Genomic DNA, 13,386 nt, shown 5'->3' on the forward strand with positions numbered 1-13,386 from the left:
TATAAATACAATTCATTGAGTAAAAAACAATTGCTACTTTGAATTAATTAGGAAGACGAGTACCGGTATATGTTTTATCAAAATGAAGCAAGAAAAAACAAAAACAATTCATTTCAATCTTGTGTTTCTTTCATACAGTTGTCTGTGATTTAATAGTAATCAGCCGAATAAAGACACTGGTGCGAGCGACACTGGTGAATTAATTGTTTCAAGTAGATAACAATAGAGCAGGAAAGTGAAACGGAAAGAAAAGACGAAGACACAGTGATGTGATAAACTGAGTGAGCGCAAGCATGCAAACGTTGATTTACTTCTGAAATCTCAGCCGAAGCTGATCAGCACTTGTGAAGATGAACATTACGAGGAGAAATATGTGGACTTGATTTAAATTTATAATTTCCATTTGATGTTGGTAATCATTAGGGTCCACACACTGTAATAAATTATAATAATTTCACACTAAAATACAGGGTACCTTACAGTGGAGAGACGTTTTTTGGGTACCCTGCAATTTAACTGTCAGATATAAACTTGCTAATCAATGCTCGAAAACATTCACATTTATTCAACTATGTTAAATTAATAGATGTGTGAACAAAATGTAGAGTACTGTGATCATGACTGTTCAGTGTGATTTAGTAAATTAATGGGTGTCTGACTCTACAAGGACAAAAAGTGACTAATAGGATCCACATGAATGCATTACAATTTGCAGTGAAGCCAAGTCTGGTATACACATTGAAACTTAATTTCATCATAAATGCTGGACGAAGGCGATGAGCTTCAGAGATTGAACTATTAGATGATATTAAAAAAGCAAAAATTACAATTATAAACTGTACGTTTGGTAATACAGCATAATGTCAATGTGTTGAATTTTGCAAAGGCATGTGTGTGACTCTCCATCCAACTGAATACTATATTCTAATTTCAGTTTGAATAAATGACAAATTCTGAGGTAAAATACAAATAAAATCCAAACTTAAAGTGAGGGTATTATTCATTTCTATTTCTGCAGATTGGCTTCCTAATTTTCCTAATTTTCAATTTTTGTTTATCGAATCTCGCAGCCAACTTTGTTTACAAAGATGTCAGAGTTCAGAATGCACGCGCACTGCTTACTGGAGTGTAAACAGATGCAAGCACACAACACAAACTCTTCCCATTCTAAAGTTTCAAGAATTAGACATCTTTTTTGTGCTCTGAACATTGTGTTATCATACCAGTAGAGCATCTCTACAGCTTGATCAACACACTGAAAATCACTGAGCAAATTGAATTCATTACAACGTTAAAAAACGAATGTTTCTGCACTGCACAATTCTGATTCTTGCCTTGCCACTGGGTAAAGAAATGATGAAGAAACCACAGCACTTATAAAGGTTAAGCATTCCAACTCCGAGAAAGTCCCCATTCATTTAACCACAGAGCCCAAGTGTCTCAGTGTGCTGTTGTTCAAGTCGGTTCAGCAACAATAGACGCTGTACTTTTCTTTTCAATTGGCCCATTCCCTTTCTGTGGGATACAGAGCCATACGGACTGAGACCTGCTGGGCAAAGATGGAGAAATTTGCTTCTCATGAGCGACTGAGCTCATTGGTCCAGCTCACAACAGGGAAGCTAACAACAGGCTTACAGTATCGGCTTTGTGGAGCAAAGTACCACCCACCCAGAAGAAAATGACAAAGAGGAAGGAAAGAGGAAGATGAGGTGTGGCGGGTGGTAGTAAAAGTAAAAGGCTAGTATAAAATATAACGACCTAATTTCCTTTATCCAATATTATGCTAATTGGGAGAAGAATAGCATAAAGGCCGCCTCAACAAATCGTTAATCCAAATTTTAAATAATAATGTCAACCAACAGATTGAACTTCATGATGTGCAATTGACGACTTGGTCTTAAAGCACATCAACCACTCGACCGGAGCAGACTTAAAACTGATTCTAGAGGTACTTCCGTAGAGACATGACGTCAAATAATTATAATCATTGGCACTCAGGCTTTGCAGTGCAATAAAACACATTTCTATTCATTCCTTCTGACATCCTCATCTCATCTCCTGGCGCATGTAATGTTATTGAACAAGGAGAGAGAAAAAGCATCAAGTGTTTCATCACTGCTGATTAAATAGTCTCTTTGTTCAAACGGCAACCATCAAAGTTTGTGGTAAGACACTCGTGCTTGCCGTTTGGGTAAAACAATGCAAATATGTTAATAAGTCGCTGATCTACACCAGTTGTCATGTTTGCTTATGTCAAGGCGGATCTCTTAGCTGGATGGCTGACGTACGTTTGACTTACAGAACAAGCCTGCAATGTGCGCTGAAATCATTAGCAGGCCACAGAGGCTGTCTGTGTCCAGGGTGTGAGTTACGCTCACACTATTTTGATCCTTGGTCAGATGACACCGGCTCTTTTGTCAAGTTATGTGCGCAGAATGCTTGAGAGCTGAATGCCACAGCTAGGACAGTGATACTGAGCTGGCACACAAGTCTCCCTGTGTAACCCTACTGCAGGCATTCAGAGACACACACACACACACACATGCACAGCAGGACACATGTGCCCTCCCTTTGCACCCCATCCCATTGTGGAATAGCCCGTTCTCCCCATTTCTGATCGCCTCGGCCCCTCCTACTCCACTGTCCTGAATATATGCAGTTTGTCTGCATATCCCTTTTAATCATGATCCTTTTAATCACTTAACCAGGCTGTTATTTCCCAATTGTAGCCCAATGACAAATATAGCAGCATTAATGGCTCCTGCCGTCTTGTGTGTCCGCGTTTCACAATCTCTGTGCCTCTCCAAATAGTGCAGCGTCACATAAAACAGTCCGGCCATTGCAAGCGGCTGCTGATCTAATCATCCAGTCACTCACATACAGCACTGAGGCAAAGCTATTGTTTATTTTCTTCTACCAGCAAATATAAATATTTTATTATTTCCCCAAATTGCTACTGCACAAGCAATGATGTCACTGACGAGACAGAGTGTGTGAGTATGTAAAGACAAACAAGACTCTGTGCAACCCTAGCTGTGATTTGTCTCTCAGAGACACCCGTTTCCTCCTATCAAGGGGTTCCTGTGCAGCCAGTAAGCCAGGATCACAATGGGAGTTTTGTGCTGCATGGGTGCAGGGGGACACGCTCAACAGCTGAAACCGAGGAAGATGGCCCCTGGAATGCACCACAGCAGTTGCTACTGTTGACTAATCGGAATATGAGAACTGGGGAAGGTGATCTTGAATGCAAAGAATGGCACATTGAAGACGCAGCTGCTTGTTTTGTCATCTGAATGACCAAGACAGCAGAAAGGGTTCCCTTTTTGAAAGGGGCAATGAAATCTATATCTTAGCTTGTGTAAAGTGAAACCTGAGTCGGCTTCCAGAGTCCTATGGGGACGTGACTGTTGTGTGAGGGCTCTGTTTTGGAACAGATAGTAAATACATAATTCAGCAGAGGACCAGATACTTTGTGCTGCCTATTCCCCTCATACAGCCACTCCATTTAGCCCTGGGCTCTGATCTCAGCCTGGCAGAGGAGCAACTTTGTCACTGGAGAGTAAGATGGGGTGGGAGACAAAAATCATAGGAGGGAAAATGTTGATTTGGATCAGATTCGGGTGTCAAGATGGTAGGGAAAACATGGAAAAGGGGAGAGGAAAAAGAAAGGAAAAGCAAAAAAACTGGACACGAAGGAAGAGGAGATTAGGGGGGAGCGAGGGGCAGGGTATCTTTTTTTTTTTTGTGAAAGTTCACATGTCAGGCTGGCAGGCTGCCCGCGGCATACAGCCGAAAAATCTATTTAACGTCTGCTTCACAGGGTGACAAGAGGGTTGATTGGCAGAGAGCAGAGAGACGCTTTTGATCATGTGTCCTAACAAGCGATTCCAGCTCATGTCTCTTCAGCCTGAACAGATCTACATTACCTATTCAAACAAAAGTGACAGACCAGAGCACTGCTCCGCTGGGCTGGTGCTCCACGCCACAGGCCAAGAGAGAACACTCACACATGCACACACACACAAACGCACAGGAAGGCCCCCACTTACATATACAGTATATATGCAAGCACGTACACACACACATATCCACGCGCAAAAAAAATGAAACTGCTATTTGATCAAATAGATTACTTGCCCCAAGATAAGTAGCTTGCTGAGATCTTGTCAGAATAAGCAACAGATTATTAAAGGAGGTGGGTACACGGTGCACAGGAGAGATGCTGGTGCTTTGCTGATGTTTGGCAAGTGTGTGTGTCCTGCCAAGGAGGGTCCCGGCCTAACTCTGTCCGATAGGACGCTGCATTCAGCGTGAGGCAGCGTACAGCTATGTGTGAAGAATGCCTCAAAATCTGCAACCAAGGCAACTGGATTTCCGACCTCATTGCATATGCATGGAGTCAGAGGCTCATGCTCAGATCATTATAACAAAGATTCCTATTAATTAGGTGGGATAAAGCAGAACCAGATGACATGGCAGCTGGGATGAGAGGAGAGGGGTGAGGGAGGAAGCTGAAAGAGGAGGGGAAAAGGTGCATCAGTCTGTTTGGGGGGAGGGGATGGGGTGCTGTATATAATATAATGTATAATACAGACTGCACTACACCGAATATATCTTTAGAACGTATTTTGAATGCTACATTTTAGCTAAATAAACATCCAAAAATAAATCTGTTGGTGCTATTAAGCACCTGCAGACAATTTCCAGCGAGCCTCCATGTGGAGTCAGCAGGGGTTGTGACACTGACAGGGGACAGTGTTACAACAGAGTCAAGAGTTCATCAGTGCTAATCAGACCACAGGCTTAGAGCTGATCCTATTCTCTTCCAAAGCTTTCACCCCTCCCTGAATCTCATTGCATGGCCTGTTGTAATAGAGGATAATGACCTGGGGCTACACACACACACAATGCTGATCACTCCCCCACACTCAACCTACTGTCATTAGACAGTGATAATACACATCCTCACCAGGAGGATTACACTTAGAAACAGAGGAGAGGTGATGCAGGCAAAGGGAGCGAAAGAGAGGTCTAAGTGATAACACAGGAACACATCCATATAACCCTGTGCCCGCACATAACTAGTTCACAATGGTGCACCATGTTGGACTGTTTTATGTCACCAGCAATGGATAGGTTACCTGCTGCTGAAATAAAGGAAACTCTTTTCTCAGTATCCATTAAATATCCTTCTGTCTGAGATTAAAGGAGGTTGCAGTTTGGCTGAATGGTGGCATGGTTCCCCTTTGCTAAGCTAATTAGCCATGATTCTGTCAAGGGGCTCCAGGTGTTGGGTATTCTGCGAGAGCACCTACTGTATCCACTCTGACAGGTCTAAGGAGCTGTCGTATTAAGGAAGGGCATCTTCTTTGTGTGTGTGTGTGTGTGTGTGTGTGTGTGTGTGTGTGTGTGTGTGTGTGTGTGTGTGTGTGTGTGTGTGTGTGTGTGTGTGTGTGTGTGTGTGCGTGTGTGTGTCAAATGTCCTCACACCACGCCTATTCACTGTCTGCATGAGTCGCATCACGTGCACCACCGTTTTCTCAACAGCATCAAGGGAACTGAGCCATGACGGACTCTGGACAACAGCTAGAACCAGCGATTGTAGTTTTAGTTGTAAAATGTTGGACAAAGTTTGACTTCACTAATAAGAAACTATAACACTGAATGGTAAATAGCATTATTATGGAACACAGCTCACAAAATGAGGCTTCCCCTGTCTCAGCATACCACTCAGTAACACAACGATGACATACATGACTGCATGTGCTGGTTTTACTGGCAGGAACTCAAACAGTACTGAGCCCAGAGAAATGGCTAAAAGCTAGGACAGGGAGCTTAAACTCAATTACCCGTCCTTGTCTTGGGGGACGATCATAAAGACTCACCACACAACGCATTTTCTGTGTTGACTTGCACACTATTGATTCATCCTTTAGTGCATTATATAAAACTGTTCTAATTGCATGTGAATCAAATCAAGGTCACCTTGGGTTTTTATAATGGTGCCTATTTTTATTTTCCCCCGAATACTTCATACTGACATTTTTAACTCTTGACAAATGCTGTCTGGAGACGTATCCATAAATAATGCATTTACAATACCTAGTAAATAAACATGGGGCACAATCGTTAGCCCTGCTGGCAACTTGGCCTAATAGAGCTTTTACAGCAAAGGTGACTATTCAGCTAAATGTGGTGCTCGCTGCTGGGAGGACATTTTCATTCATTAGCACAGTCACAAGCACTTAAAGCACTTCAAGGACCAGAAACGGAGAGGAAGGGTGGAAGGACAGAGAGGGTGAAAGGGTACAAATATAGAGCGATGTTTGGATGGAGAAGCCAGTGAGCACCGCCTGTGTTGTTATCATGTTATTCTCTATTATGTCTTCATGGTCAATGAAGGAAACTCATTCATCTTTTTCCTTTGAATGAAATAGTAGTACACAGGGGTAAGACATCATGTTTTCTTACAGGTGAATTTCAATTTTCCCCATGCACTTTAAACAAAAGGAACATGTTTTGGGTTAGAAAGTTATGTAAATTAAAACTCACCCAGAGGAAAACTGATACATTATTCCATTTGTTTCGCATATAAAGGGAGACAAATTAAGGAACCTTTTTCCACCTGTTCTTAAGGAATAAACACGGGAGATAAAACAATTTAGATCAGACTTTGAAAAAGGACCAGAATTGTGTTTTCTCACCAGCCTCTCAGGGCTTTCGTAGATATCAGCCAACGCTACGATAAAATGGGAATCTAATGAATCTAATGTGTGGTTCTTACAACAGAAAACAATTCATATCTTAAAAAAAAAAAAAAAAATGACTCAATAGTAAGAAGCGCTGGGACATTTGGATAACATGTCCAAGAGGCTTCTTAACCTAAAGCTTCCAGTCTTAACATCACTTTAAGTGGTCCACATGTACTGTGTAAAAAGTGTACCACAGACCATTTGCTTTCCCTCTACACTTGAGGCATTTATACATCAGTACAATGAACTATCTTGACCAGACAAGGAAGTCCAGAGAAGAATGGTAGCAGATGGTGAAGAGTCCCTGAGGACCTTGAGATCCCGACCAGACAGGCACCGAAGCAGCAGAATCATACACAACAGTTGTCATGCTTAGATAAGCGCTATATTTAGCTCATCTGTTGCTTGCGCCACATTAGCAGCATTATTAAGACAACAAATGGCTTCTCCAACCTTCTTCTACTTCGCTAACCGGTGAATCCTGCCCTTTTTCATTTTCAACAGTGGCCATAAAGAAAGACATACAATGCTGATTTCTGCGAGATTTTCCTTTCGCAGTTTTTAAGAGTCCCTCTGCCTTCATTTTACAGTAATCACTGATCATCACCACTGAAGCTTCCTCAAGTGCTCTCAAGAAGAGGGTATCTCTCAGTTCCTGCAGCTTGGGGACAGCACACTGAACTTTGTGATGCTCTTGTCTCCGGCCGTGTTCCCTGCTCAGAAACTAATTTCCTTCAACAAGGGAGTTTATTTAGGTGCCGATGATACACAGCGCATGAGGCAAACCAAGTCTCTATTATTAACAGGAGATTAAAACAGCTGTATGGCACTCTAAAGCACCCTCTCCTCCTTGCGTTAACATACGGCCCTGGATTACAAACTGCACTTGACCATTTAAATTACTGCAACGACCAGCCTCCACCAGCTGGGGCTCATTACCATAACGCCCGCCGTTGCTACAGAGACCACTGACAATATTGCGCTGAAAATCAACTCTGCAAGAAACATGACACGTGAAATATATTTTTACCTTTGGGCAAAACAAAGAAGTACAGAATCGGCTTGACTTTTTTTGACGAACCACAATTAGTCCTGTGTCGCGCTTTGGGCCGTCATTCTCTTGCGTGCTGGGATCAGTTCCAGATCTAAGACCGGTAGCAAGAAGACTGCATATTCCTAATATTCATGTCTGTTGGTGTGACAGAAAGCTAGAGCATTCAGAAGAAGCCTTCGTGAACCCGGAGAAAACATGAAAACTCTTCACGGAAGCAAATGTGTCTGCTGGATTATAGTATTAATTGTGATATTCACGCGGGGCTTGTGATTTGACCTTTGGATTTTGTTCTCGGTATTACATTCTTTTGCCAAATTGCCTATTTCAGTGGTCATTAGACAATATAAAAGGCATCGATTACGGTATACTGGCATGTGCACCAGCATTTCTTTCTTGTTTAATGTTTCAAATACCTCTCGTTCTTTATTGGTCATTTATAGGTGTTCGGGTAAATGATTGTCTTTTATTACCTAAATGACATCAGTCTGCATATCCGGACGTGGCTAAATGATTATCTGGTGAGAGGCCTGTGATGCTCTGATACAAAGATCACTAAACGAACACTTAAAAAAGAAGTGGCAAATTATTTTTAGGCTAACAGAGGTCTAATTTATTCGTCTGATGAAGTGCTTAAGCTAAGAGCTCCCCAGACACTAAATGAGACACATGCATTCCCAAGGGGTTTTAACATTTGATTGGATGTAGTTATATTACTGCAGCCCTAATTAAGAAGGGGGATGTGTTTCAGCACAGCTCTTTCAAATATTTGTTTTTCCGCCATATTCTTGATAGACTGCAGGCTGTGGGAGTGAGAGCCGAGCAGGGTGGACCGGGGTGCAGATATGACACAGACCTTACAGTCTTATCACAGAAAAGGATTTTTTTTTCCTCTGCATACAATTCTAGGAAAATAAAAGGTCTGAAATGTCCATGACGTGTTGAATAGGATGTGAGAAGGGCTCGGGTTGTTTGTGGGTTGCAAACTTTGATGAATAACTGCGCTGAGTGAAAACTGTTCTTTGAAGCAGAATAAAAAGAGGTAATGTTCCTGGCATCAGGTCAGCACTATGAGTTTTATCGTCAAAGAGTTTGCCTTGGCACGGAAGAAGACCACACTTATGCTGAGGTGTACTGCCACACAGTCTTTGTCACATTGGAAGAAGTTCAGAACAAACTGGAAACACTGTGACGTCAGTGTTCACAGCTTGTGTGTGTACCCACATTAGTGTACGAGACGGAGAGACAAAAGAGAGAAGAGGCGGACAGTCAGGAAGTTAGAAAATGATGAGAAAGAAAGGGGAAACAATTGGGAAGATCAGGCGCAGTTAGGAGGAAAAGGTTATTCCTACGCCCGTACACACACACACACACGCACACACACACACACACAGACGGACACACAGGGATTCATACCGTCTTGCTCTGTCTTTGTCATCTCCTCCAGTTTCTTCTGCTTCAGCGTGTCCACTACGTCTGCCAGGCTTCCTTTGCGGCGCTCCGGAGTTCCAAACGCTGATCCGCTCAGCAGGTCACTTCGCTCCCGGGCCCCCTCCTCCGGCTTGTGTGGGGAAGTGGAATTGTTCCGGAAGGAGTACAGGGAACATACTTTATTGCTGTCAGATTCCTGTAAGACAAACAAAAGAAGGGAGGAGTGGCAACGAGAGATGGTATTTGTATTAAAGGACGAGCATGTTTCTGTATTCTGTCAGGGCTCCATTGAGGTTTTTGACAGCTTTTCATTCAAATGCAGTGATTGCTAGTTTTGTTTTGCAGCTCAGAGGCGATTTGGCCGTGTCAAATAGCTCCTCTCTGGCTTTCAGACGGCAACTTTTGTGTCGCCAACAGAGATGGCTTTGCCGGTAAATGAGATATGACAAGTGAAAAAACTGAGATGTAATGACGAGGTACACTTTCATAGGGCATATCCATAATGTGCTCTTTACTTTTCATCTGCAGAGACTACACAGAGTAACCTCCCAACTGTAATTCCTCAAATTGCTTTGGAGTGTGCATTTGTGTTAGGGTGACTGCGGTGTAATTTGTTCATTTTCTAGTGGAGACCTATTCTCAGCTGAGTGCCTTGAGCCATCGTAAATCTGCGTCCTGTCTCGAGCTGTTGTTGTTTTTCAGTCCCACCTGTGTATGGTTTAGTATTTAACTGAGGGTCCTGTCTGTGGCTGACTGGCTGAGTGCTCCCTGTGCACAAACAGAGACGTGAAGGAAATGGGGAGAAGAATGGGAGAGAGCTTGAGGGGGAAGAGAATACTCTGCACAAGGGAGTGTATAGTCAGCACACAGACCATGGCGAAGGTTGCGTCTGACAGGAGGTGGCGTTAATTATGGTTTGTGGAGTCTGAGAAAGCAGAAGGTGGCTAAGCAGCCAGGAGTTTGCAGCCTTTAACGGGGGAACAGTTAGCTCTGATTTAAACTTTGGGCTTCGTAGTGAGGGGAATAAACATGGCACACGTCTGTAGCCAACCCATACTGCAGGCATGTCATGGAAAACTGAGCTTTAATCAACAGCAGTGTGATAACGGCGTATAATACGGCAGGGTTGAATGATAGAACCATGTCTGGAGCCCCTGACAATCCGAAATAAAAAGACAGGAATGCCGTAAACAGGCCAGGAATGTTGTCAGTGCCAATTTCTCATCCCTGCGTTGCATGTCGGTGCTCCGGGCAGAGTTGCAGTGGTGTGAAGGGTGGTCTGGTACCAAGCACCAGGGTGGCACGACCTACCGGCCTACTCTGCACCTCCCAGCCCTGTGTTGGATGATTATGCAGTGTGGCAGAGACAGTGGAGAGTGCTTGAGGGGAGTGGAGCAGTGCTGGGTTAATCAGCTGGCAAAGGTTCAGGGCACAGCCCACACAGACGCATGGCACAGCAGTGGAGTCAGATAATCAGCAAAGGCAACGCTCTCAGTCCTTTCGCCTTATGTCTTCCCTTTTTCTTGTCTCCATCTCTCCTTGTCGTCCTCCTTTTTACCTTTCCTTTTTGCATCCTTCCTCTCACTTACTCTTTAGAGGATTTCTGTTTGTTCTTTGTATTTTTCCATCATTTAGGAGCGATATGACGAGACTGTCATTGACATTTGTGCTGGCAAATTTGTAAATCACTCTGTAAACACTATTTTACCGAAGCAACATACAAATAATCATTAGGAGCATTATAGTATGTGTAATTGATCAATTAGATATTTTTGTATAATGTGCGACAAATGAAGACAACACCTGAGTAAACCTTTGCCTGTCAATTACCTACACCGCTGGCACGCACACCCCAGCATCATGCGGAGCAGTCTGCTACAGAGCTTATTCATGAGTCTGGTTTTCGTGTGCGTTGTGCTGCAATGCTGAGGTGTTGAGGGTCTCAGTGGCCAACTGCGCAGCTACTTCAGAGGCCCTCAGGGTCTCTTTACCACAGACCCGTCTGTTACAGACAACCACCTGCCTCCCATGTCTATAGCCCACAAGTGCCTGTGCTCTTCTTTGCTCCCCTCACATCTAAGCAGCTCCGCACTTGGAATGTACAGCATCTGGGATCTGGCTGCAGATGTGACTCATACACAAGAAAAACGCGTGCACCAAGAACAAGACGTGTTTCTTTCATAGCAGCAAGAACGCATCATGGTCTTCCATTGGTCATGATGCAATTTTATGAGCCATCCACATTATTAAAAGGGAAAGTTAGAGGTCCTCCGTTTAACGTAATATTAGCTGATGGTTTGGTGTTTGGGATGCTGGGGTCTTCGGATAGGCAGCTCTGCCAGAGGTTTCACAGCGGCAAGGAACCAGGGGGATGGCGCTAGGGATAGAATATCGCCTGAGCTTCTTCATATAAGCCAGGAACAATAGGTGACTTCTGAGCCAGGATGTTTAATCCCCAAGAGAAGAGAGTAAAACAGTACGGCACACTTGAAAGTATCCCCCAACTATTAACGGTTTTCTTTTATTCCATCCTCACCAGAGAGGCATCAAATAAGAAGGACAAAGGTTTACGTGTGTATGTAGAGTATTGACATGGCTCACCATGCGCTGTTGGGCTGACACCAGGCTGTCCCAATCGCTCTCTGGCGGCACGCTGCTGAGCTGCTGCATTTCATCAGGATGGGTTTTTCCATGGAGCAGGCTGTGCAGGGGCAGCTGTGGTGTGCCATGGGCCTCAGCGCTCTCCTCTTTCTCCCAAGACAAGTGCTCCTGACTCATGGCATCATCCCCATCGACCACAGAGGCAAAAGGAGACGTGGCTTGCTTTGAAGACATGACTCTGCTGTGGAGCAGGAAGTGGAGAACAGAGTCAGGAAAGGTTTATCAGCAGTACATGAAAAGGAATGCAGTGTCTTTGAGTATTTCATGGACCCCTTGCGGTTATGTTCAAGTCATTGTGCATGGCTGTAACTGGGATTGAATGTGGTGCACCTGAGCAGATAAGGCATGGATTGAATGCTACACCTGTCCGTCGCCTGTAGCTGCTCTGGACTGTGGAGTTTGGAGCAGGCAGTGGGGTCCCTAATCCTTTGTTTAATGCAGATGGATGGCTTGATCTTGGGCTGGAACTGTGCCTGCTTGGGTCTTGGCCCAAACAGTAACTTAGGCAGTAGGTCAGCCAGGCAGTGGGGCTATCATCCAGATATAAAGTAAAAACCTCACAAATACGTTAACTCCTTCTACTGTACGCAGAGATGTAAAACAAGGTTGCTATTTCCTGTGTTAATCTTCTTTTTATTATTCATAAGTTGATTTGATTTGGTTTTGTCCTTCAACATTTTTATAATTTTCCTTGTGCGAGTAAATTTCAAACGCAAACAAAAACCAGCCTCATCTTCTTTTGTTACCACTCGTCAAATTAGGAAACTGTTAACATTTAGCTGTGACAGTGTTCCCTCGGGCCGCCAAATCCCACTTAAGCAGCTTAAATATTAAACTACTGTAACAGTGGAGGACTAAATTCACAAATCTCTCACATGCTCCCATGAATATTACAGTGAATATTGTACTTGACATATCAGGTGCAAAGGAAACTCATTCCTTTTACAACCCAACTCTTTTTGGTGCAGAAATTATACAACCGATTCCACCGATATCCAAATTAAACACTGAGAAAAGCAAATCGAATTATGCATTTGGTATTAAATTAAAAAGGGGATAATATGGCCTTCCTACTGATGTGAAGTGGAGAGAAGGAGCTGGAGTATATTTAACTCCTAATCTGCCTTTCCCTGCTTATTTATCTCAACTAAAGGACGTTGACCATTACTTAAGGATCCGTCTTCTCTTGAGGGTGTATGTCTGTGTGTGTGAGAAAAAGACAAATTGGGGTTGTGAAGGTATGGTTCTATGTTTGTATGTGACAAAATTCTCAGGGTACTTCTTGTACTATATTTGATCACTGATCACCACCTGCCCCATTCTCCTGCTCTATCCACAGGGGTCAGTGTGACAGCACTTTAGTTCCACCCTCACTTTTGCCTGGGGGGTTTGAGAGGGGGGGGGGGCTCTCAAGGTTGAGGCAGGCTGTGGTGTGATGGTGTCCTTGCGCTTTCTGCTGAGAGTCAAGCACAGAGAGATAGGGAAAGATAT

At 43.6% G+C, this 13,386-nt stretch overlaps 1 protein-coding gene across 2 annotated transcripts in view; it reads right to left on the reverse strand.

Annotated features, from left to right (window-relative positions):
• sox6 (SRY-box transcription factor 6) overlaps positions 1 to 13,386 on the reverse strand; it is a 129,920-nt gene that overhangs the window by 73,141 nt on the left and 43,393 nt on the right. For both annotated transcript variants that reach the window (XM_079285347.1, XM_079285346.1), the window contains exons 4-5: positions 11,836 to 12,076; positions 9,220 to 9,430 (exon numbers count right to left, since the gene is read on the reverse strand). In XM_079285347.1, the coding sequence (XP_079141473.1) occupies positions 9,220 to 9,430; positions 11,836 to 12,076 (452 nt within the window). The remainder of the gene's footprint in view (positions 1 to 9,219; positions 9,431 to 11,835; positions 12,077 to 13,386) is intronic.

The sequence above is a fragment of the Melanostigma gelatinosum genome, assembly GCF_949748355.1.
Source record: "Melanostigma gelatinosum genome assembly, chromosome: 2".
NCBI classification, from domain to species: Eukaryota; Metazoa; Chordata; class Actinopteri; order Perciformes; family Zoarcidae; genus Melanostigma; species Melanostigma gelatinosum.